Below are 24,359 nucleotides of genomic sequence, written 5' to 3' on the forward strand. Positions count from 1 at the left end.
TACTAGAAATATTTAGGGCATTAATCCTGTAGCGACTCAAAATCTGCTCGAATCGATGAGCATATTCCGTCAACAAACGGCATCTCCTCCTCCGTTGGCACGCCCAAAGCCCCAGACTGCCAGCTTACAGTGCAGATCAAGCTACCGCCCTTGACACTGATGAGATTGAACACAAGGGGCGCACTGGGGACATTGGCCGGCTGGGAGAAGATCATCTTACTGATGTTATAATTCTGGTCCTTCTCACTGCGTGCGTCATCAAAAGCAAGCAAATTGCTGACTTCGTACGAGCAATCTCGCTCTCCTCCCAATTTACCCAATGTCCAATTCCGAATACTGGGGGCGTATCTGAGCAGCCCAATAGCTTGGTCATGCAGCCTCGTCGAGCATTCAGCAAGTTTCTTTGTCATCGAGCTAGCATGTGTCCACATTTCATCGAGCACTGCAGAAGACTCAACATTACCGGGGCGTTTATGAACGTCGTAATGACCAGATACATAGAGACCCCATGAAAGGCTTGCCAGGCCAATCGATCGCCGCATATCAACAGCCGTCCCAGATACAAAATTGGTGACACTGGGATTAGAAATGGCCTTACTCAATGCTCGGACGATCATCTGGTGAAATGTTGCGGTAAATTTGGTGTCATGCTTTCTAGAGATCTGTAAAGAGTTTTGTAACAGCGGAGTCTCGATTTCAAGCATTTTGACTCTACTGGGGTTGGTGACGGCGGGGTCGAAAAAGGCACGCGATCCAGTCCAAGTGCCAGCGTCAACCGTGCTAGCATGAGCGTGAAGTCCTAGCATCTCAGCAAGGAAGTTTGGCAGATAAACTGCTATCAAAGGTCCAAGGAGGAACTTCCATGAGATGGTAAGTCTTTCGGGCGTGTCGAAGGGTGCTGGAAGAGTTCGGCCAGATAGGCTGACTAGGCAAGACTGTTCTCCATCGGAACCAACGTTTTGTCGCCAAGCTTCCAGGAATGTACGGTGAAAGGCAACACCGACCATCCCGTCCCCAATCGTGTGGGAGAAGGAGAATATGATCAAGCAGCGACTTGCTGTAGATTTTACAGTTGATGCTAGAGGCAGAATGACAATCCTCCAGGGGGGTATATCAGCAGGCCATGGGCGGTCGAGGATTTGAGGTAAGACTCTTTCAAAGTTTGTGGTGTCGTCACTGTCAAGATTATCATTCTGGATGATGGAGATATGTTCCTGAAGATCTAGGGTGGGGACCTCATGATAGGCCGGCTTTTCGGTATGCTTATTCTTGACGATGACAGACAAGAAGGGGTACTTGAAGATACAGGCTTTCAGAGGAGCAATGAATGCCTCTGGCAACTGTAGGTCTATCTCCGAACTCGCAACCTCGTACACTGCTCCTACAATGAGGGCATTGTAAAAGCCGAGGTCCTCGCGACTAATTGTGCGGCGTTCATTGGGACCTAATCTTGAGTTAACATGGCAGATTCCATCGTTCTTTGGAATCAGTAACTCTGACTCACTCGCGAATCTCATCAATGGCGGGGATTGCGACATTTTCATAAGTTTACGACTGTAGTAGAACAGGAAGAAACAATTCCGGAGGTTCCGATTGCCAGGCTCACTAGTAGTTCCACAATAGGAAGTGAAACAGGGGTCAAGGTCAAGGTCAAGGGTCAAATTTTGACACTAGTTGCTTATCTCACGTGCCCACACCTTCGTGACCTTCCCATAATTCATCTTTGTTCAGTACAGCATCAATTGGGCTGTGATTTAAAACCTCAAGCTTCTATTGCTCAAATCGGACTGATTTGGGGGGAAAGGCATAGAAAAATTTCAGACGTGAAGAGTTATTGTTAATAACTGCACTTTTCCGTTAATCCAGGCAATGCTGATCTCTCACGAGTTATTTAGAAGGATGCTTAATAGCAAGAAAACGAACACTCTTGATCTCTGCTAGTGTATGACTCTACTATGTATCGATACTAGTAAGTGGGAAAGAGAAGAGAAGAGAAGAGGGAAAAGAGAGAAAAGAGTTTAGCCGTGGATTTATCAATTGCCGTCGGCCTTTGACTCGGCAACGGCTTCTTCCGTATTAGGCACCCCCCCCCGCGCGTGGGGAAGTGGGCAGAGACTCAAGTGTCGGACATAACTTATAAGTCATTTGTCCCGCAATTACCAACTTGTACATCTTTTTGCTTTCTCCCTTTTCCTTTTTCCTACAACTTCCATTACCTTGACTGTCATATTTCTATTTCGTTGGTCTCAACTAAAAATCACAATGGCTGCAACTGTGGGATCTCTCTTCTCTTTAAGCGGCAGGACCGCCCTCGTCACCGGCGGCACACGAGGTATTGGCCAGGCAATGGCCTTTGCATTGGCCGAAGCAGGCGCCGATATTATTCTAGTTCAGGTAAGTCATCCGGTAGATGACTCTGAAAACCAACAAGAGAGAACTTATCTAACAAGACCTCTTAGCGTGATGAATCCAACACAGCCACCAGGGACGAGATTATCAACCGCCTTGGTCGCAAAGCCTTTATTCATGTTGCTGAGCTTTCCGATAGACAGGCAGTCAAGGGAATTGTTCCGGCCGTGGTAGCTCAAGGATCTAAGCCTGATATTCTTTTGAACTGTGCCGGTATCCAGCGGAGACACCCCAGTCACCAGTTTCCCGATGAGGACTGGGACGAGGTAAGCAAATACACCCATCCCCCCTCTAGTTTCTGATAATGTATTGACACAGTAACTGCCAAAGGTTCTCGAGATTAACCTCACCTCTGTATTTGTACTCTGTCGTGAATTTGGTGCCTACCTACTGTCGCGTGATCAGTCCGAGTTTCCCTCAGGCCGCCGGGGCTCCATCATCAACGTTGCCTCTCTCCTAACATTCCAGGGTGGTATTACCGTCCCCGCATATGCAGCCTCAAAGGGTGGTATTGGACAACTCACCAAGGCACTCTCGAATGAATGGATCAGCAAGGGCATTAACGTCAATGCCATAGCCCCCGGATATATTGACACCGATATGAACGTGGCTTTGATCAACGATGCCGAACGAAATGCTGGCATCATGGCTCGAATTCCAGCTGGCCGTTGGGGTAAGCCCGAAGATTTCAAGGGCGTGGTGGTTTTCCTGGCCAGTGCCGCTAGCAGCTATGTCTCGGGCGACGTCATTACTGTTGATGGCGGCTGGATGGGTCGGTAAAAGTGTGAATTTTGACCAAAATTAAAGATTTCAAGTCTTTCCAAAGCTCTTGTTCATGTATATTTATGTTTGCACTTTTCAGAGAATGTCTATACATGTAGCGTTTGAAAGACTGCATGTGCATATAAATATGCTTGTGTTATTTTATCAACTGATTCCAAGGTTGACATTGATCAATTGACTGGTTAATCGAAGATTTCTTGGAAAATTGAAGCGAATGAACCAATTAGATTGATACCCGGGTCGCTTTGAACCTTGCAAGCATTCTTCAATGTTCGAATGTTCAATATTGGAAGTGTACAAGTTTCAATGTTACAAGTTTATACATAACTCAGGCTTGCCCAGCTGCAGGTGGTTGTGACATTCAAACGTTCTGATGCTCATGCTTTGGCTTGATCTGGGCTGGTTTCATCAATTGAATTTTTCTTTTTTTGGTTGAAAATCAGTAGGAGATGCTAGAGTTAGCATGTCGGAACGCAATCTTAGAAGGAACGCTCGTGAATCCAATACATCATTCATCGAAGCATTCATTACTTCTATCCCGTTGCCGTCATCCACGGCGGATTACATTCTCTGTAACTGTGTGCTAGAGGGTGTTTGAGTCACCAATTCAAGATTCCATGGAATTTATGTCGAGTTTTCGACCTGCTTTCAAACTTCTCACCAGATCTCTTGTTGAAGCAATGATCAAGATTGAGATGGAACTGCTTGAAGTTTTGTTAGCGGCCGCTTGGAGTCCACGAAGCTCTACAGCATGAACTCATACAGTCTCAAATCCTAGATGATTGATCAATGATCGGATTCTTCAAACATTTGAATCTTCCAGGATTTCCGTCTACATCATCACCCATGAATTTAAAAACATTGCTTTTATGGCTCCATATGATAAGAGGTATAAAAGAATAGTATGCATTGGCATTGTAGAAATATTTGGGTAATATGTAGTATAGGTATATCAAGTTAAACGAGCAATATCATCATCATTATGAACACCAAACCGTTGGAAAGCAGCCGAAAGGCAAATTAAAACATCTTCGTCGTCAAAATCAAACCCATCCCTCAGATAACATCTTCCGATATTCGCCAGCCATCCCGATGGTTACATTACTACCGCCACAGACAATGATCACAACCCTGCTCTGGGGGGTGAGATCAGGCAGGAGTTGCTTCAACTTGGATGTGAGCTCGGGGGTCTTTGCCGGGATAGCCTGCTTAGTCTCGCGGGCTTCCGGCCTAGACTCAGGATCCGCCTCATTATCGGCCAAGGACGACCGGTCATCGCCGTAGCCCTCATCCCGGGAGGCAGAGTCATCAAGGTCTCTCTTGCGCTTCTTGGAGCTTTGACCCTCAGTGACAGGAGTCGCCGACTCCGCAGCCGCGGCAGTCGCAGCATCGCCAATGGCCGCTTCGACACAGACCCCACATGCAAGTTCGACAAGAAGTCGCTCATCATCCGCCAGGCGGAGAACGCCTCGTGCTGCCTCGGCATCTGTGAGAACTGTGCTGTGAACCTTGATACCAGGCGGAGGGGAAACAGCATATCGGAATGTGGTTTCTGAGACACGGATGGCGCCGAGGGAAGTGGCCTGAGAGGTGATCTTGGGGAGAGAGACAAGCGATTTATGAGCGATAGCCGCGGCCAATGAATCGGTGCCGTCTGTTTCGATGGCGACAAGGTTGATGGGACTGGGAGTACTGGAGATTGGAATGGAGGAAGTGGTTGTTATTTCCGTTGTGGTGGTTTCTAAAGAGGTGTCCAAGTAGGAGTGGCTGGTGCTGGAAAATCCATTGTCCCTCTGCTTCTTAGACCGTCGCTTTTCGATTCCCATAACGAGGCCGTTGAGTAGCCCACCGCCGCCAACACTACAGAGAATGGCATCAAGAGGGAGTGCACGTCCCCGGTAAACCTGCTCTTCCTCGGCATTAGCGGCAGGCGGAAGTTGCTTTTGCAATTCGTCAACAATAGTGCCATTGCCCTCCCAGATGGGCTCATTGTCAAATGGGTGTAGTGCAATCTTGGCTACATCCTCGTCCTCACCGGAGCTTGTCGTCATAACAACTTCCTTCATGTAGGAACCGGCCTCGAAGAATGTTTCACCATGGCGGATGACATCCGCTGCACCGGCTGCCTGCAGTTTCTCCAGCATCAAGGGCTTCGTGGAGAGGGGCACCACAACAGTGCAGGGATACCCCAGAGTTCGGGCAGCACATACAGCAGCCAATCCGGCGTTTCCACCGGACGACGCGTAGAAATGAATTCGGCGGTTCGCATATTCCGGCTTGCGAAGATGAGACAGAATCTGGTTGCCCATGGCCCGAGATTTGAATGAGCCACTTGGCTGGACATTCTCCAGCTTCAAGAAGATCCTACACCCTGCGGCCCGAGATAGAGCAGCCGATTCGACAAGCGGTGTTTCGATCCATGGTGTTTTCAAGGTTGGTATATGGTATTCGGCGGAGGGCATGATGAGGTCCGTTGTGTGTTCGAAGGATTAAAAAAAAAGAGATGAATTGCCTCAAGGTAAGGAGGTAGGAAAGTTCCCAAATCAGGTATAACAACGACTTTCAAAACAAGAACAGCACAAAGGTTTGAAAAGATCGAAGATTGCAAAAAAAGATATGTGAACCAAACCACCAAGATATAGAAAAAAGGAGCAGGAATACTATGACCAAGAACACAGAAATTCAGCAATATTCAAGATCTACCAGTATACAAATAAGACATTTGATATACTTATCAACAGGGAAGCCCTAGTTTCCAGGCCGGTTGGGTTTTCCGACGGGCAACATGGCCCGTTTTCCGATGGAAAACGCTGGTTTCCCGTTCCGCAGAGATAGGGCCTCCAAGCGACCGAGGATTGGACAACCTAAACAGTAGGCTGGATGTGTCCATGAGACCTCTACTACTCCATACAGCTTTATCTTAGCTAATTGATACCACTGGATCCGGTTTGGGCGTCCCCACCTTCTCCAAATAGTCTTCCAGATGTAGTCGAGCGGGTATAGGCACATGATGCATCTGTGACCAACAGAAACCTCGAAACCGTCCGCCGCGCCAATCATTGGGCCCTGAGTCCTGGCGACCACGGGGATTTTAGTCACTTACAAGATATCCGGTGAAGTCATTTGGTCCACAGTTCACGAATGCGATGCATGCAGGAGCTACAGAGAATCGATATTATACGCAGACGGTCTAACAATAGAGTGGGGAGTAGCAAGGCCAGGCCAGAGCAAGAAAGCAGTGTGTAGAGGAAACCACACGTACATTTACCCTTTTGGCTTTCCTGGAAGTCAATATAATATGAAAATCAGACTCTCAATATGGCTTCGGTTGCGGGGTGTAATGATACTACCCAAGATCCAGACACTCTCACGGGCGGAGGCGGACACAATCAGGACATTCAACCAGTCAGGCTCAGAACAAGGGCATGAGCTCTCTCGGATGGAGGAGATTAATCTGTAGCCGTAGGATGCAGATATCGTCTTATTATTTTTTGCTGGGCTGGGCTGATTGGTTGACTTGTTTGCCCGAATGGAGCGCAACTTGCCGCGTAAAGCATGTCACCAGGCAAAGGCTGCCAGGCTATGAGAGCCCCGATGCAGCCTAAAGATCAAATCCGAGACTGGTTGTCAAGTAATTGGAACCTCCAACTTGTCTCTTACCCGTCATGGGCAGCCTTCCCGTGGGTAATTGGAAGTGGCTAGAAAAGTCCTCGGCAGCATTGCTCTAGGGCTATCAATTCACTATAGGCCAGTGTTCAAATGTTAACAGTCACACGTTGCAAATCGCCCACACAGACTCACGGGAAAGTATGATTGGTCCCTTCCCGGAGCTCACGGCTATGCAGTGCAAGACCTCCTTCATACCGCAAGTTGGCCGCGGCCTGGTCAACGGTCTCAGACGCGCATACACCTGGAACTTGCGCCAACATAGAAAAGCGGGGCCATGTCCTGCACGCGGTTAGGGGCGGCCTTGTGCTTATCTGAATCGGCAAAGATAACATGCAGCATAGCCTATCTCGATATCTTGATAAGCATGGATAAGCCTGCATTTACCTGCATCGCCAATTTATGCTCTTTTATCCTCTCACGTGGAGTCGCAAGTGCCGAAGAAAAACAGCCGAAGAAAACACAGGGGTGATTTTACGGGGTGGGGTCGTATTCAATGTTGTTCGAAATCCTCCACCGAATCTTGAAAGTGACTCAGTAGGAAGCTGGTAACCAGTGGCAGAGTTACTCTAACCTTCCAAGGAGATAGGTGCTGGAAAGCTAAGCAATAAGCACTTTGCCGAGGTCGGAAATGAACTTTCAAGGTTAGTAGTACTTATGTATGGTTACTACTAGGACACACCTAGAGAAAAACTTCTGGAACAAGATGCCGACCGTCCAATGTTGGATACCAAGCCCGTGCAGAACAAAACAATGGTAGGTAGCAGCCCTGGAGTGGCGAGCTGTTGTGCTTCTAAGCTTTGTAATTGGCGAGAATGTATACCCACTGTTCCCGACCCCTTTAGTATTTGATAAACAACTAAGATCATCATTTAATAGATCCACGGAACCATAAGCCATCGATCCTGTACTGCCTCTCTACCAAACTTCTGCACATACCATTCCTTTGTTGTACGTGCCGTCAGACCGAGGTTCACGGCCACAAAGGCGAAGCAGGCCAACAGAGTCTTGTTGACCATTTGACCTGGTGGTGCTGCCAGAAGTGCAAGCGATAAATATATAATGCATTCGGCCCCATAATGAGGACAAACAGCCCCTCGGAAAATTGGGTGGTCTGGGAGCGTGTACTTTTTCAAAGAAAAGAGGAAGTGATGGCAGTCGTGTTGCAAGCCTGATGCCATCAAAAATAGCGGTACGCAGAGGAAAGTACGCATGGTTGGGGCGTTGGTCATTTTCACGTCGTCCACTGTAAGCCTGTGTGATAAGATGGCACTTGATCCTTCAATCCAGATGGCCACGCCTGCAGCTAGGTAGAATCCCAACCCTAGCGCCCAGTGTGCGACCGAGATCTGTGACGATGAAGGCTTGGCGAACTTATAGCTTTCCCATAATCGACGGGAGCCTTGGATGGCCAGCAGAATCCAACAGATCAGGACCTGTGTGAGGGATATGGATTGTCTTGCATGCTCTTCGCTGATTCGTGTGGCAATAAGCTGAAATACTCGACCCCGGAAGACTAGCTGGATTGCCCAGAATGTGGAAGAAAGAACGGAGGCAATGTAGAACTGGGCGAAATAGCTATGTGGCACCTGCCAGGTAGCCAAGTAGTCAAGCAAGCCCGAGGAGGCGGGGGCTTTTGATGTTGAAGATTCTGTGGCAGATGCTGGTACCGCGCGGGGACCGTATACCAGGAATCGAGATCGCAAGGATGAGGGGATGCTAATCGTGATAGTCTGCAATTGGATATCTTTTGTTAGTGATAGCCTTTCAAGATCAACGATCAACGATCAACGATCAAATCAACAGTTCAATGTTGAATAATGTATTACATACAGTGGCAGCGGCTAGAAGAAAGAATCCACGTAGGGCATCGATGGCATCCATTGCCAAGGCTTCAAGTGCACGATCGATAGCATCCATAACGAGATCGTGCGTACATAGACAGGACGCGCTATGTACTGAGAAGCTTCAAACAAACAGCGCCTTTGATTGGCAGAGGCCCACCGCCCTTGGAGCAGGAGGATTTTGCCAACATTGAATGCTTATTCAGCACCTTCGTGGTTCAATAGTTAACTAACTACTAGTAGTAGTAACTAGACTACCATGTCGGAGTCCATTGCTCCCGAGGTCATCAGTAGCAGATATAGTACCCAGGTACACGGATCATTGATCGTTCTTCAATGGCTGAACAGTCCGAATGACGCTTTGCTTGAGTGCACAAGTGGAAGGAATGGTGAACCAAGTGCCTATTATTACAATGTTGATTTATGTATTAGAGATGAGAAAATTTATACTATTACATGCACAGCCACGTTCACGTTCACCACATTTTATCCTTGGACTTCTTGGGACCTCCAGATAAAGCCAAAGGTGTCCGCAAGAACATTTCCATCAGGATTGCGGCAGCTACACTGACGTTCAAACTGTCGATCCGCGCTGGGTCGGATTTGACACCCATCTCGACGCTGTGCCGCGCACCAGGAATGCTGACAATGGCATCTGCGTGCGATTTGATGTGTCCGCTGAGTCCGGACCCTTCACTACCCATCATGAGCACACTCGGGGCTTGTGTAGCGAGGAGCCCGCTATTCGAATCGCCGTCTGTGCCAGCCCGATCAAGATATGTGGCACCGGGGCCTGGCGCATCGGCGGCATAGAACCGCCAACCATTAGCCTGGGACCGTTGCATAAAATCAACTTCATTCTTGACTTGAAGAAGAGACATGTTCTCCGCTGCACCAGCAGATGCCTTGATAGTCACAGGCGACAAAGGCGCAGAGTTGCGACCAGCGAAAATGATTGCATCAATTCCAAGGTAATAAGCAGATCGGATGATAGCACCCATGTTGCCGGGATCGACAACCCCGTCAAGAAGTAAAGCCACGGGGAAACGGTGGGATTTTACCCCCTCTTGCGAAACAGGTGACTGGACAACTGGAAGGCAGTCATTCGTACCGTTTACTACAGCTTCCTCCCGTGTTTGGGGAGCCAACTCCACGCGGAAGTGTGTCTCAGTCGTTGTGGGAACAGCATGAAGGCCACGCACGGGGAGCTTAGGCAAAGGGGATGCCTCCAAAATGCAACCGTTGTGTGGTCGACCAGCGCTCATCTTGTCCATCAATCGATCCCAGCCAGCAAAGGCCAACTTGGTGTTTACGTTCTTCGTTAAAGCCAATTTACGTAGAGCTGCCTTTGCTGGACTGAGCTCCTCTTCAGCTGCTTGATAAAGATAGAGTTTGTAGAGTTGACGGCGACCACAACGGAGGGCAGCTTCCACTGCACTAGTACCGTAAATGAATTCAGAGGCAGGAGTGGTATAGGGGATGGAATCCGGAACTTTCACGTTGTCCTTCACGCGCTCTGGCATTGTCTCTGATACCCATTCAGAACGTGGTCTTATTGAAGACTTTGGGTTTCCTCGTCTCGGTCTTGGGCTCGGCATATCCTGATTCCATCTTGATGTTTCACTGGCCTGGTGTTCACGGGGTAGGGCTTGGAAGTTGCCGCTGCGGATAAATTCCTTCTGGTCGAATGCGGGTGATCCAGATCGCTTCTCGCTGAGCGACCTTTCCTGTCTGTCTTCCCGACGTGGATAACCGCGCGGAGCCTGCCGCTCATTAGAGTCATTTGATCGGAACCGGTTCTCCTTGAATGTGTGCTCTTGTTTGTCATCTCGGCGTGGGAAACGGCGCGGAGTCTGTCGCTGCTCGTCGGAGCCATTCGATCGGAATCGGCTCTCTCTAGACGGCCGCCTTTCCTGCATAGTATCATCACGGCGTGGGTATCTTGGTGGAAAATGTGAATCGTTGCGTCCTCCATCGCGGTGCGCCCTTGGACGGCGGTCTCCATCTTCTGAATCTCTTGGGAACGACGGCCGAGGACCAGACCTGCGAATACCCCGACCAATCGCTGAATTGAGTGAGGCTTGTCGAATCGTTGTCAATGAGCAGTTTTGGGTGGTAAGAAGCACACGGCTGCTAGCAGCCGGGCGTATAATAAAGCGAAGCATCTTATCGCTTTTGGTGTGGTGTAAATGTTACTCCGTAGTAGCTCCGACAGCAGCTCTTATTTTTTTTCCTCTTGTTTTCTGGCCTTGCGCTTATCGATAAGGGGCCGGAGTCTGGACCGCTGAGTAAGCAAGTCAATATCGAGGCATCTTGCGTGCAAGTCGAATCCTGTTCGCTACGCTTTGCGACAAAGAGCTTGCTCCTTGCCCAATGTCGGATCTTGTCAATCTATCACGGCCCGCAATCTTGGCTCAGTGCTCTCGATGCTCCAGTTCATTAGCCGTCCTCGAGAATGAGTGGGCAACTTTATCATCTGCCTACTCTATTGCGACAGCCTGGCTGAGTGTCAACTTCAACCGCATCTCCATCTCTTCAGAGAGGAAACAAATCCCGCGGACGCCAGAGTTTCATCTTTTGCGCGGTCGTACTACTCAAGAGGTGTGCTGCAAACTTTGTCAACAAAAACTTGGCGCTCTATGTACTCTGGACAATGGGTAGGTATAATGACCCTTCTTTGTGATCACCGCAAAACGATGCTAACTATTTCTTAGACCCAACATCTTTTGGAAGATGTCAAGGGTCGCCTACAGGGAAGTTGTGACTATGCGAACCGCTGAGCCGATTTTCAAAGACGGCGCTCTTGAAAGATTCCTCCATCCAACTCCTCCAGAACCAGCTCGACGAGATCGCTCCTCTGCCAACGACGCCGCGTTGATCCCCACTGGCCTTTCCGGCTCATCAAAAGAACCAATCTTGCAACGGCAGATGCAAAACCAGGGACGAAGTATTGATCAGATCTCAAGCTCGGTGAATCACCTGCAGGACACTATGACAGACTTGAAGCATTCGTTTACCTCGCTCCGCATAGAACTTCAAGGGCCTAATCGCCATGTGGCAGAACACGGAAACCTCAACAGCCAGGGCTTCGACATGGTTGCGACGGTACTGAAGGAGTTGAAATCAAAGTCAGACGAAATCGAGAAATTGAAGCTCGAGATTGAAGCATTGAAGCTGAGAAACCGGTTCATGGAGGAGCGCAGACCAAGTAATAATGTAGATTACTTGGGTACAGGAAATGATTCGCTGCCTCAAGTTCAAAGTCCTGGTCTGCTACAGGCAGGAAGAAAACGTGCCTGGCCTGACGCCTTCTCTAATAGCGTCTCTCGCACGGTCGCAGACTCGTTCGGTGAAGAAGACATGGTTGAAGATCTGGCGTCGGAGCCTCGGCCATCGTACATGGTGAGAATTCCGATCAAGAATTCGCATATGATTACCAATGGCGAAAGTCGGGATCAGCCGCCTGGTTGGCCTCCAAACGTCCACGATGCGAATCATGACCAACGCCCAAGGACCATTGTCGACAATCAAGGACCGGACGTTTCAGAGCAGAGTCCAACCAAACGACTTAGGGTCACTCAATCCTCTGCGGACCTATCTCGCTCACAGGATTGTTCTGAGAAACGACGGCGAGGCCGGCCAAGGAAGTCCATAACCGAGATCTTTAAACCCAGTGTTCCCCAAACACCAGATTATTCCCCGGGTGGCTCGGAAGCAGGTATTGAGTCTAGCTCGTCTGTTCAAGTCCCCGTTTCTCTTTCAAGCCCACAAAGGCAATCCCACCGAGGTCGCCCTCGGCGCGTTACACGATCACGATCAATGGGCCCGGCAGAATTCCATCAGACAGCGCCACCTGAGACTCCCCTCTCCGCCGAAGGTCCTACGAAAGAAAAAACCAACGGCGAGCCAACGATTTCAGAGGAATACCAGGTGACGAATAGGGATGAGGAGACTAATAGCAGCGTCGGTGTTGAAATTTCTGTGGCTACGGAGGAAGAAATGCGTCAAGCTAAGGTTGCGGCGCGGGACCTCTTGACCCAGATGACTATGCAGCGCGAGGAGGTCATGGATACCTTGGAATCACGGTGATCTTACCTACTAGGATGTATGATACCTACCAAGGAAAGAGTGAAGGAAGAACCCAACGAAGCTGGCTTCGGGCAGTATCAATTGTACAATATACAAAATGATTCTACTTCCAACATTTGAAGGCTAGCAAATATCTCCACACCGGAGTGCCTACTAGTAAGCAATAATGCTTGGTTAATCTCAATAAATAGGATGGATTGTGTATTCATCCGTGGATGCACATACTACTAGTAGTAGTATGGATTCAGTTCCCAATCCTACCAGCACTTGTTAGTGCCGCGCTCTGACCTTCCAATTCGACATTGGAACCTTACCTTGGGAGCACAACCTTGAAAACAGATTGATTGATCAATTGCTTTTGGCCTGTGCGTTATAGACTGGATATTACAAAGTTGATTGATTGCACACATGCAATGACGGTTGAGGCAATGCTCGGAGGTTTACATTCACGAGTAGCATGTGCATTTACATATTCAAATGTTACTAGTAGTATGTACTGGTAGTTGATGTTATGTTTCGTAATGATACTGTGTAGTATAGTATGTACTTGCATCTCTACTAGGTGCCGCCCGGGTGGACTAGTATACTAGATCCAAAACTTAGCGGGGCTATCGTGCAACAATAGTACTTTGTATGACAGAATTAAATTACTCAACCCTGTCCAACTTTGGAACTTGGAAACACATTGATAAAATTTGAAGCTGCATTGACCCAATAATATTGCAATTCATACTATTCTAAAAACGAAGCTGGAGCACTTGAGGAGATTAATCATTAAAGGGCTTTTTAGTGGCTCAGGCGGTCAGAATCCCGTTATTGTGCCAAACATTTGATAAACGCGATCACCGGCGGGGAATGTAAACTTGTAAACCCCGGGACAAATCCCACCAACTAACTTGACTTGAAGGGGAGCAAAAAACAAAACAGAAACTTGAGACTTCAACTTTCCCTTGTGTGTGGGATATCGGTGACCATGCCCACGGCCACCACATTTCTGGATAACCCCTTGCTGAAGGTTAGCCGGCCTGTCGCCGCATGCTCGCGTTGTCGCACCGCCAAAATCAAATGTGATGGGAAGCTTCCTGCCTGCTCAGCATGCGAAAAGGTTGGCAAAGCGAGCACTTGTTCAGGTGCCAGTGATGAGTTTGCCAAGGGCAAAGAGCGGAGTTATGTCGCGTCCCTCGAAGGTTACTGTGAAAAACTAGAAAAGAAACTTGCTCAGTTGCGAGATCGTCAAAATTCCCTATCCGTTGAAGGGAATCGGGAGGTGTCCATCACTGCCACTTCCTCGGCTGCCCCCCCCGGCCCAGCTCATCGTCGAGAGGTTTCCGATATTGATGATCTAGTGGGCGATTTTGGATTCTTATCAGTCAATGCGACTTCACGCGATTTCCATGGCATCACCTCCACGACCAGTTTTGCCAATCTACTCTTATCGGTTACCACCGTCGGATCTCCCCCGCCGCGAATCCCGAATTCACTACCCGCACGACACGAGGCTACCCCGTTACTGCAACACTACTTCGATAATATCTTTGTCCAGCTACCCTTCTTTGTGGAAACCAGCTTCTGGACATCCGTCGATGCGGTCTATCAATCCCAAGGCCGCTTTGCTAAACCATTTGACCACTGGATGCTCAGTATGGTCTTAGCTATTGCCTCGGCCTCGGTCTCATACCAGAAAAATGACAAAAGTCATCAACGAGCGTTGGGCCTTGTAGCAGAGGCACTGTCGTACGCAGGAGAGGTCCTCCGTCCGGGTTCTATCACGTGTATCCAGGCAATCCTTCTACTGGCCCAGTATTCCTTGGTGGACCCGGGGCGGTTCCGTAGCTGGTTTTTGGTAGGAATGGCGATCAGGGTAGCGGTGGATTTGGGACTCCATCAGGATCCACCAGCCGAGGTCTTGTCAAACTCAAGTCGACTTGACATTCGTCGGCGTGTTTTCCATTGTCTTTACGCGCTGGACAGGTACGAATTTATAGCCCCTTCTTCTGCCGATAATCTTGCTAACCTTACTTTAGAGGAACAAGTACTGCATTTCAAAGGACATTCTCGTTTTCCGACGATTCCGTCAGCGTTGAAATGCCTTCTACCGGCAACTCAAGCAAGTCTTCGACCAGCGAACAAAGCAACGTATTTCTCCGAAGTCCAGCACCAGCTCTTCATATTGTCAAGATCCGACAAATCCTATCTGCCGGGTACTCAGATATGCATTACAGCTCACGCGAGCCATCGCCGCAACCCATTGTGCAAATTTGGACCCTCTGCTACCGGGCCCAACAATGGCTCAACGAATGTCCTCCAAACGCCCCTAACCACTTCTCTCTCCTATATCGACTTGAATTGCTTTATACTATAATTGTTCTTCTATCACCCTCTCACCAATACCCAACCCTTTGCGATTATAACAACGCTCTTTTCTTTGACAGATGCATGGACTATATCAGCCAAATCCATCAAGTACTTGAGAGCCCTAGCCACCTCCCCTTCCTCAACTTCCTCGACATCAAACGTGTGCAACAAGTAGCGCGTCGCTTCGTCGAGGTCCTCTCCCAAAATTATGATCTACTTCTCAGCACAACTGTTCCCAGCCTACCTACAGTCCCCGCCGGAACTCCCGATCCTCCAATGCTGGATGAAGAAGACCGAATAAACTGCCGCCCCCGTGCAATTCGCTGTCTTTCCTATATCCGAGACTTACTTGCCTATTCTGATCGGAAATGGGGTCTTCGAGACCCGCTCGACGAATTTGAGCGCGAGTCTGCATCCCTGGAAGATTTGCTTATGAATAGCTCCATAGGCTATATGGAGATGCCGACCCGGGGCTCTTACTCTCAATCCCCTCCTGTCGGATTGCCGCTGGTCGGCACCGATTACTCAGGGTATCATTGAAGATGATGTTTGTATGTGTGATGAATTGAGATTTTTTTTTTTTCAATATACGACTTTAACCGGATTTTCAAGTAGACCTGATGTGTGTATCTACTTTATTTTGTTTCCGATGGGCTCAGTTGGGTATTATGTGGCACCATTTAATTTGTTAGTCATGCATCCATCTCATGTTTCAATGTTCGTTTATTCTTGAAGTGCCAATAATCAATTTTCAAGAAAAACGAGCTTTTTTCCGATAGGCTGCTCTTTCAAGTCTGCTGGTATGAAGTGTCCAGCATTATCCGATGCGGAGGAGTATGGAGCACGCTACATACTGCCAGTAGTACTATATGTATAGTATAGTATCCGAGGTGGGGCACGGGCGTAAGTATGGAGTATGAATTTGGCTCGCAGTTCGAGAACGAAGGATCGGCAGAAATCTGACAGGGGCATATGTAGCAGGAAGTGTGTGGTTTCCAATTCAACGGAGAGATCATGCACGTACAGTATGAATCTATCTCACTTTTCGAATTCCATATGGATATGACAGCCCTGGACTAATAGATATACTACTATGTACTACTACTAGATAGTAGTAAACGGCGACAAGCAGCGGATCATGACTAAGCCCCCCAACGCGACACGTGCATTTCCTCCTTGGAGTCTTTCACCTCATTCTGAATACTCTCTACCTTGAAATTCTTATGTCGAAGCTGCCTTCTGATCTGCGACAACCGAAGTTCCCAATAATCACCTTCACTTCGAATGTCGTGACGCCTGGCGACTTCTTGCGCCCCCACAAACCAACCACCATGATCAGTCAGAAAACCAAAAACCGCTTCTTTATTAGCTTCACCCTTTCGATATGCCTCATCCTTTTCGTTTTACTTCAACCTTCGGGCCCTCCGAGCCCCGCGGTTCGCGCTCCGGGACATATTACCCATGAATCTGCGCCCGCTGGGGGTGTCACCATACAGGAGGACTTGCTCAAAGGGTCTGTCGTGATGCCGAAGCTTGGAAATGAAACAGTGAAGTAAGGAGGAAACAACGACTTCCACCATATTTCTTTGATCAAGAAAACAGGTCGTGCTGACTGGCGGGCCTCCGGCCATTTGTTTTTATAGAGCCGAACTAGGCCGTGCAACATGGAAGTATTTCCACACTGTTATGGCACGATTCCCCGAAAAGCCTACGCAAGACGAGCAGGATGCACTGCGCACATATATCCACCTATTTGCGAGATTATACCCCTGGTGCGATACATATTCCCTGTCACCCTTTTCACGCGAAGTTGGGAGAAGCTTTTCGGCGTCACAGCCACATCCGTATAACATAAGAATGAGGGGCTAATATGATGATAGTGGTGAATGCGCCGAACATTTCCAGCAACATATTAATAAATACCCGCCGCAGGTTTCATCACGAAAGGCCGCGGCTGGGTGGGCTTGCTTCGTTCACAATGAGGTCAATGAGATGCTCGGCAAACCCGAGTTTGACTGCAACAACCTAGGCTCTTTCTACGATTGTGGCTGTGCCGACGGGGAAGAGGACAGCGAGAAAGATTCCGAGAGCAACAACGACCACGCTACAACCCGTAACGATGGGCAGGCCGATGACTCGGATCATGATCACCTGGTTGTGGAAATCTCCAAGGAAGCGTTGGTTCCCTCTTGATTTTCCTCAAGGCTGTGTTGGTATTCTCATTTGCTGACCAGTGAAATTAGAACAACTCGTGGTTGAGTCTCAAATAAGCATAAAACGCGACTTTAAATGCGGGGTGGTCGTCACCATTTATGAGACTTGACCCCCCGATGGGCGACGTGAATTTGCATGGCGTTTCATATTCTGTGGGATCGGTTTTTTCTTCGCACATGACAGAGCTGGTCTCTCTTTTTTATCTGTAAAATTTACTTTCAAGGTTGGCATTTAATAGTTCAATAGTGATCATGGTATATATACCCTTTTGATTTATCACACAGTATGTGCTTACTGTGCTTGCCTGTGGGAAGTAGTAGTTTGTGCAGCAGTATAGTCCTTGAAAATAACCCCATCAATTCAAGCAAATATAAGTTAGATGGAACTACGCATTCCACGTGTTGGAGCAAGATCAGATACTTTCAAGCTTGATCTTCTGCTCATCAAACGTGGGATCCGCCTTAACAACCGCCTCAGTCTTTATCCTCGGTCCATCGGAAGTAGCAACCGCCTCGACAACTGTCTCAATCTTGATTTTTGGATCCTCACGTTTAGGATCCCGCCGGAGAGGAGCCCCCGAGCCTTTAACCTCGCTCTTGCAAAGCTTCGTGCCAGCAAGGTAACACTCCCCACATCTCCGCTTTATGGGTAGACATACCGTCTGCCCCAGCCCAACGAGTAATTTATTGATCTCATGCCATTTGTCCCGCGGTAACCAAGACTGCAGAGCCATGCGTGTTTCCTCGGGGTTTTTTGTCTGATGCCAACCCCACAAATTCGTAATTCGGTGAACGTGCACGTCTACACCGATGCCCAAGTGTTTGCCCCATGCGGCACTCATGCAGAGGTATGCCATCTTGGGCCCCACGCCAGGAAGAGCCATCAACCCCTCTGGCGTAGATGGAATGTCACCATTGTATTTATCGCGGAGGATCAAAGCAGCAGCTTTGATGTATTTTGTTTTGTTATTGTGGAAACCAATTGTATGGATGAGCTCGTTGAGCTTTTCAGGCGAGACGGCGAGGATGCTTTCCAGGTTAAGGGTGCTGTCTGGTTCTACCGACTGAGGCATGTTTTGATCGTCATCTTCGGCCTTTATCTGAATTTCATCTGCTTCAACTTTCACAACGTCGACAGGTTCTTCCTTGAAGTCCCCAAGCTCGGTGTGCAGGCGTTGCATCGCGACGGCAGTTACCGTATCCTTGGTTTGTGATGATAGCATCAGTGCAATTAAAGTTTGAAAGCGGCGATCCCTAGGTGAGGATGCACGCCAATGGAGCTCTGCACATCCCATGGTATCAACTGGCGCTGTCGGGTTGTCTGCACGCATCTTCTTTATGGTGTCGTAAATGATCTCCCAATTGGATGGCGGCTCCACAACGATGGATCCCTCGGCATCACGAGTCTTACGTGCTGGCATACGCCGCGCTCTGGGCTGTGGGCGTATTTTCTTTTCATCTGGCTCGTGTTTGACGATTGCATCTTCGGATTTAATCGACGGTGGGTCCATGATATAGTCAGCATTGCGAGTGCTTCGGGCTGAGGAACGTCGTGTAGTGGGAGGTGGGGTGGTCGGATGGGGTGGTAATTTCCTTTCATCTGGCTCATCTTTCACAATCACCTGTTGAGGTTGCCTATTGGGGATGCGCCGCGAGACAGACAGAGGAGTGGTGTTTGTGTTCGGTCTCCGGCGTTTCGTTGGCGGAGAAAGGAGGTCTTCGATGTCAGTGGTGTTAGCGGACGATAGTGGGGATTCATCACGATCGTCATCTTCTTCTTCTTCAGCACGTGGAATGCTAGCGATCGTTGGAATCAGCTCAGGTTGAATAGACGAATCGGCTTTATAGGTAAAGGTGTGCAAGGCACTAGCATTGAGAGATGTTTTGCTTCGTGTCTGGCGGCGGGCAGGGGAAGAAAGCGCCTGCAAAACCCTTGAAGTGTCTTTTGAGGCCCGAGAAGTGCGCATCCTGAAGAAAAAAAAAGAGAAAAGAAAACAAGGAGAATTGATTATGTCAATTGAGGTAGAGTACAAAATTACTGGAGATCAGGAAAAGTGGAGGTGGAGCCGTCTTTTTCACATGATCAAACTACTAGTAATCAAACTGGAAAGCAACTCCCGAGTTGAACCAATCAGAGCAAGACGTTCTGCTTTCCACCTCCAACTCCTCCAACTTCCAACCTCGGTCCCACACGTGGATCTTGAATCTTGATTCTCCAAACCCCAACTTTGCGAGCTAATCGGCCATTTCTCTCCTTTTAATTCATTGACCACACTTGTATTGCATCATGGCAACACCGTCAAGTCAAACAACCCAGCGCCTTCTTCGGGAACTGAAAGACTATGTCAAGTCACCAAATGAAGCGCTCCTCCATCTCGGCCCTATTGATGAGGAAGACCTGCTTCGCTGGGAAGCAGTTTTAAAGGGTGTGAATGGGTCTCCCTACGCTGGTAAGCCTGAATTACTCCTAAATCTTCTACTAGTATATCCTAAACAGAAAATGAACACCGTCGACCTTCATTTCTATGGCGCATTCCTGTTCCAAGCTTACCCATCATGAATGTTTCCTAGGCGGCCTATGGCATCTCCGCATCGCCATACCACATAATTACCCCCTCGCGCCACCCACTATTAACTTCACTACCCGCATTTCTCATCCCAATATCTCCTTCACTACCGGCGAAATCTGCCTTACCCTTCTGACCAGCGAGCATTGGAGCCCTGTTTACACCCTTTCGTCAACCTTGACCGCCATTCAACAGCTGTTGACGGACCCGCAGCCCGATTCCCCGCTCAATGTGGATGTCGCGGCGCTACTCCGAGATGGTGATTTACCTGCTTGGGAGAGCGTGGTTCGTTATTGGACCAGTGAGGAACGATGGCAGGGGGCTGGGAATTTAGCGCAATGATCTATGCCAAGGGCTCGAGTGTGAGAGTCAGGCCTGCAATGCAGCTCGAAGCAAACCGTTCAACCGATCAAGTACAAGCCGAGTCTAGTCCACAGAGGCACGGTCTACTAGGATCTTATTCTGCGCACATTCCAGTCACAAATGTGGCCCATACATACCCCGATCGTATATTCTCAGGAACAGTATATACTTTGTACTTGGATTTTCTATTTCTATTTTTATTGTTGTCAATTTTTTTTTTCCATGTCTACATATCGAGATGCGTCATGATCTATACCAATTGCTACTCTTTTGATCTTCAATATTCTAAGCGGGAGACAATGAAAATATCGATTGAATTTGTAACATCCTAATGGGACCAAATGCACATAAAGGTGCCGTATCTGGCAAAACCAAGGGGCTCTTGACAACAAATGGGCCTTAGCAGAAGCAGTTGAAGTCATCACTCCTAACACTTGATTAAAGAGCCATTGCGGCAAGAGCCGCTCCACCAAGAATAAGGATGACCTCTCGAGTGAGATCAGCTGTCGGCAAAGCGGCTACACCTTTCTGTGTAGAATGTTCCTTGGCAACAGTCGTAGTAGATCCGGCAGATTTTTCGGCAAAAGATCCAGTAGGAGTGACACGTACCACTGTAACTGAGGTCATGGTGCTTAGACTGCCGTTGGGTAGGACACTGATCCTGGTGTAGGTTGACGTGGAAATCTCACCAGCTGCATTCTTTGTGGTGTGAGTCATCGAAGCGGAAGATTCCGCTGGCTTTGTGTTGAGGGTAGAGTCTGTGGATGATTCGCTACTGGCAGTGGTAGAAGTATAGCTCGCAGAGATGACATGGCTACCACTTGCACCAGTGGTATAGTCCTCAACAGAAGTGGTAGATCTAGAGGTAGGAGTCTGAGTTTGACTGGTTGGCCCAGTTGTGGTTCTCAGCTCAGAAGGGGTGGTGTTCGACTGAGAGGACGTGGTCTCGATTGTGGTCAGACTTTGAGTAGCGACGGCCTTGCTGTCCGTGGGATTGACAGAAGTGGTGGATGTAGTAGATACAAGGGAATGTGTCTCACTAGCATTCCGCTTCACCATAACCGGGAACTTGAAAATCGGTCTTTCATCCCCTTGAGCGGCCTCAAGGTCATCGATGTCCGTCAGGAAAACGCCATTTGTCAATTTGTTGGAAAGTGCATGCAGTGTATCATGAAAGTTCATTTTGAGGCTGGTCAGCAAGCCTTGGGGAAACCCATGGTGAGCCAGATTGGATTTCTCGGCGAGTTCATCAGTGGCATAGACAGCGAAGAGTAGCATAAAGACTCCAAAGAGGAGCTGGGGAAGGTTGAAACGCATCGTTGGTGGCAGTTAGGTAAAGAGTGAGGGGAAAGCTGTGAGTAAGGCAACGTGAGGTAAAATCCAGGGGGAAGTGTGGCAAGCCTGAAGGTTATGGGAAAATTGAGGAATGAGATCCAAGTTGTGGTCGCTTTTTAATGGGTATGACTTGTGAGATGTCCCCGGATCATTTTTGACTTCCTGATATCTTTGTAGGGGGAGATGGAATTTGCACCGAAATACCAATTTTGAAGGGATATATGAATAGACATAATTTTGTGCTACTAGAAAAGAATTAGTTGACGGGGAGATGATTAGTAACATGACCATAATGAAGGGGATTTTTATTCGATGGAATTGATGACTTTGTTGATTACAAGAAGTATAGTAGTAACTAGTACTAGTAGCTACATGGAAGCTTGAATGAGACAGCGGGACCGGTAGGTAAGGAAGGCGGTGAGGGCGCGATCAACAGACCAGATGGACTGGTTCGTGACCGACTACTATACCCTGTTTTCCCCCCATTTCCCTCGCTTGTATAAGTTGAACGGAAAAATCCAAGGATCTTCAATTGGGTATCTTATTGCCCGGTTGCACCTTTGATCGCGATTCGCCACCCCCCGCGGAGTTTACATCCTGCTGAATCTCGCATGGACTAGGGGAAGCGCAAACCGAGCTCCGGCATGAAGTGATGACGGCCTCCTCACTCCTTTCTTTGCTGTTGGCACTTTCTGTTACACTATGGAGCTTACCTGTCTCAGCCTCATCCGACTACCATGAACAACTCTTCCTACAACCTCTCCCACAATCCTCCCTACTAGCTTCGTTCAATTTCCGGGGTAATACCTCACAACAATCGTTCGATAATCAGCATTTCAGATACGTTCCAAGGGCTCTTGGCCAGATCCTCCAGCACGCGCATACCAAAGAGCTTCACTTGCGATTTACTACCGGAAGATGGGACGCAGATAGTTGGGGTCCACGGCCATGGAATGGCAGCAAGGAAGGAGGCACTGGCGTGGAGCTGTGGGCATGGATTGATGCTGCAAATGACGAGGAGTGCGTTGATTGAACAAATATCCCACAACTCCCATGCTAATTTTTTTTTTTTTTTTTTTTTTTTCTCTCAGAGCTTTTGCCAAATGGATCACCTTAACTCAATCCCTATCGGGGTTATTCTGTGCATCCTTGAACTTTGTTGATTCGACTCGAACAACACGACCTGTGGTCTCTTTTGAGCCCACTGGACATCACTCAGATGCCAATTCATTACACCTCTTGCATGGAACACTGCCTGGAGAGGTGGTTTGCACAGAGAACCTCACCCCATTCTTGAAGTTGCTACCATGCAAGGGAAAGACCGGAATTTCGACTCTTTTCGATGGGCACAAACTCTTTGATGCGGCATGGCAAAGCATGTCCGTTGATGTGCAACCTATCTGCTCATCTGACGGGGAATGCACTATTCAGATCGAACAAACCGTCGATATGGTTTTGGATATTGAACGGTCGAAACGACCGCGAGGTTAGTTGTCTCCACTCATGTGCTATCTCGGATGGATTGATTGATTCGATTTTTCAGATAATCCCATCCCGCGACCGGTTCCAAATGATCAGCTGGTCTGCGATACCTCCAAGCCTTACAATGCTGATGACACGTGCTACCCCGTGGAAAAAGTGACTGATAAGGCCTGGAGTCTGAACGAAGTCTTTGGGAGAACTTTAAATGGCATATGCCCTCTGACAGACTCCAGCGAACAGTCTGTCTGTCTCCGGGTACCCCACGAGATGGATGTTTTTACAACAGGAGGAGTCTCGGAGCTGAAGAAGAATGACGGTTTCACTCGCTGTTTTGCGTTGGCATCCTCCGAGCCCTTCGATCTCTCGATCCCAGAGCAACAACTACAGACCGAGGTACCTCTTCAAAACCCGGTTCTTCACGCCGAACGAACCATTGTCGGTCATGGGCAAGAGCGTGGTGGCATGCGCATCATTTTCGGCAATCCGTCCGACACCGATGCAGTTGACTTTATCTACTTCGAATCGCTTCCCTGGTTTCTGCGACCATACATTCACACCTTGCAGGCCACTATTACCGGACGCGATGGAGTTCGTCGGGAGATTCCTGCGTCTGATCTCGTGACCGAGACCTTCTATCGACCGGCTATTGATCGCGAACGAGGAACTCAATTAGAACTTGCTCTCTCCGTACCTGCCGCTTCGACCGTCACGTTGACCTATGACTTTGAGAAAGCTGTGTTGCGCTATACAGAGTACCCACCGGATGCTAATCGAGGTTTCAATGTGGCCCCGGCGGTCATTCGAGTCTTAGATGGAGCGGATTCCCGACCATTATACATTCGGACTACTAGTCTTCTCCTTCCCCTCCCAACACCGGACTTCAGCATGCCGTATAATGTGATTATTCTTACTAGTACAGTGATTGCACTTGCATTTGGCACTGTTTTCAATATCCTAGTGCGAAGGGTTGTTTCCGTGGAAGAAGCGACCGCTCTCCAGGCACAGACCTTGAAAAGTCGGCTACTTGGGAAATTCGTTGCTCTGCGAGACCGTTTCGTCAAGAAAGAGAGAAAATTGGAGTAAGATCAATGTTACATATCTTCGCTTTCCTGTTTATCCAAATTTTAAAAGAAATCCAACACCCGGGAATTTGAAGAGAAAATTGCTGTTCACGCATCAAGAGGCATGACCGGGGTCCGGGTTTAATCTTGTAAACACGTTACACGGGTCACTCTCATGCTAACACGGGTCGC

At 48.5% G+C, this 24,359-nt stretch overlaps 12 protein-coding genes across 12 annotated transcripts; 6 read left to right on the forward strand and 6 right to left on the reverse strand.

Annotated features, from left to right (window-relative positions):
• Positions 1–20: 20 nt before the first annotated feature.
• Positions 21–1,538, reverse strand: N7466_007986 (uncharacterized protein; the record flags this gene model as incomplete). Its single annotated transcript, XM_057167375.1, has 2 exons — positions 21–1,444; positions 1,505–1,538. 2 exons carry the CDS (start codon positions 1,536–1,538, stop codon positions 21–23), a joined length of 1,458 nt encoding a protein of 485 aa, XP_057018006.1.
• Positions 1,539–2,262: 724 nt separating this feature from the next.
• Positions 2,263–3,189, forward strand: N7466_007987 (putative 2-deoxy-D-gluconate 3-dehydrogenase; the record flags this gene model as incomplete). Its single annotated transcript, XM_057167376.1, has 3 exons — positions 2,263–2,394; positions 2,460–2,675; positions 2,740–3,189. The coding sequence occupies 3 exons, from the start codon at positions 2,263–2,265 to the stop codon at positions 3,187–3,189; spliced, it is 798 nt and encodes a 265-aa protein (XP_057018007.1).
• Positions 3,190–4,235: 1,046 nt separating this feature from the next.
• Positions 4,236–5,654, reverse strand: N7466_007988 (putative L-serine dehydratase; the record flags this gene model as incomplete). Its single annotated transcript, XM_057167377.1, has 1 exon — positions 4,236–5,654. The coding sequence occupies one exon, from the start codon at positions 5,652–5,654 to the stop codon at positions 4,236–4,238; it is 1,419 nt and encodes a 472-aa protein (XP_057018008.1).
• Positions 5,655–7,730: 2,076 nt separating this feature from the next.
• Positions 7,731–8,778, reverse strand: N7466_007989 (putative 3-oxo-5-alpha-steroid 4-dehydrogenase; the record flags this gene model as incomplete). Its single annotated transcript, XM_057167378.1, has 2 exons — positions 7,731–8,591; positions 8,692–8,778. 2 exons carry the CDS (start codon positions 8,776–8,778, stop codon positions 7,731–7,733), a joined length of 948 nt encoding a protein of 315 aa, XP_057018009.1.
• A 400-nt stretch (positions 8,779–9,178) lies between these two features.
• N7466_007990 (RNA methyltransferase, TrmH family) lies at positions 9,179–10,867 on the reverse strand (the record flags this gene model as incomplete). The annotated part of the gene is made up of 1 exon (XM_057167379.1): positions 9,179–10,867. One exon carries the CDS (start codon positions 10,865–10,867, stop codon positions 9,179–9,181), a length of 1,689 nt encoding a protein of 562 aa, XP_057018010.1.
• Positions 10,868–11,075: 208 nt separating this feature from the next.
• On the forward strand, positions 11,076–12,791 carry N7466_007991 (uncharacterized protein; the record flags this gene model as incomplete). Its single annotated transcript, XM_057167380.1, has 2 exons — positions 11,076–11,359; positions 11,417–12,791. The coding sequence occupies 2 exons, from the start codon at positions 11,076–11,078 to the stop codon at positions 12,789–12,791; spliced, it is 1,659 nt and encodes a 552-aa protein (XP_057018011.1).
• A 973-nt stretch (positions 12,792–13,764) lies between these two features.
• Positions 13,765–15,686, forward strand: N7466_007992 (Zn(II)2Cys6 transcription factor; the record flags this gene model as incomplete). The annotated part of the gene is made up of 2 exons (XM_057167381.1): positions 13,765–14,762; positions 14,816–15,686. 2 exons carry the CDS (start codon positions 13,765–13,767, stop codon positions 15,684–15,686), a joined length of 1,869 nt encoding a protein of 622 aa, XP_057018012.1.
• Positions 15,687–16,477: 791 nt separating this feature from the next.
• On the forward strand, positions 16,478–17,339 carry N7466_007993 (flavin-linked sulfhydryl oxidase ERV2; the record flags this gene model as incomplete). Its single annotated transcript, XM_057167382.1, has 3 exons — positions 16,478–16,698; positions 16,790–16,918; positions 17,027–17,339. 3 exons carry the CDS (start codon positions 16,478–16,480, stop codon positions 17,337–17,339), a joined length of 663 nt encoding a protein of 220 aa, XP_057018013.1.
• A 433-nt stretch (positions 17,340–17,772) lies between these two features.
• N7466_007994 (endonuclease III domain-containing protein) lies at positions 17,773–19,326 on the reverse strand (the record flags this gene model as incomplete). The annotated part of the gene is made up of 1 exon (XM_057167383.1): positions 17,773–19,326. The coding sequence occupies one exon, from the start codon at positions 19,324–19,326 to the stop codon at positions 17,773–17,775; it is 1,554 nt and encodes a 517-aa protein (XP_057018014.1).
• A 320-nt stretch (positions 19,327–19,646) lies between these two features.
• pex4 (putative ubiquitin conjugating enzyme (UbcJ)) lies at positions 19,647–20,268 on the forward strand (the record flags this gene model as incomplete). The annotated part of the gene is made up of 2 exons (XM_057167384.1): positions 19,647–19,809; positions 19,931–20,268. 2 exons carry the CDS (start codon positions 19,647–19,649, stop codon positions 20,266–20,268), a joined length of 501 nt encoding a protein of 166 aa, XP_057018015.1.
• A 459-nt stretch (positions 20,269–20,727) lies between these two features.
• Positions 20,728–21,606, reverse strand: N7466_007996 (uncharacterized protein; the record flags this gene model as incomplete). The annotated part of the gene is made up of 1 exon (XM_057167385.1): positions 20,728–21,606. The coding sequence occupies one exon, from the start codon at positions 21,604–21,606 to the stop codon at positions 20,728–20,730; it is 879 nt and encodes a 292-aa protein (XP_057018016.1).
• A 670-nt stretch (positions 21,607–22,276) lies between these two features.
• On the forward strand, positions 22,277–24,189 carry gpi16 (GPI-anchored transamidase subunit GPI16; the record flags this gene model as incomplete). Its single annotated transcript, XM_057167386.1, has 3 exons — positions 22,277–22,644; positions 22,716–23,110; positions 23,168–24,189. 3 exons carry the CDS (start codon positions 22,277–22,279, stop codon positions 24,187–24,189), a joined length of 1,785 nt encoding a protein of 594 aa, XP_057018017.1.
• Positions 24,190–24,359: the final 170 nt, after the last annotated feature.

The sequence above is a fragment of the Penicillium verhagenii genome, assembly GCF_028828195.1.
Source record: "Penicillium verhagenii strain IBT 33310 chromosome Unknown utg000008l_segment0_segment0, whole genome shotgun sequence".
Classification (NCBI taxonomy): domain Eukaryota; kingdom Fungi; phylum Ascomycota; class Eurotiomycetes; order Eurotiales; family Aspergillaceae; genus Penicillium; species Penicillium verhagenii.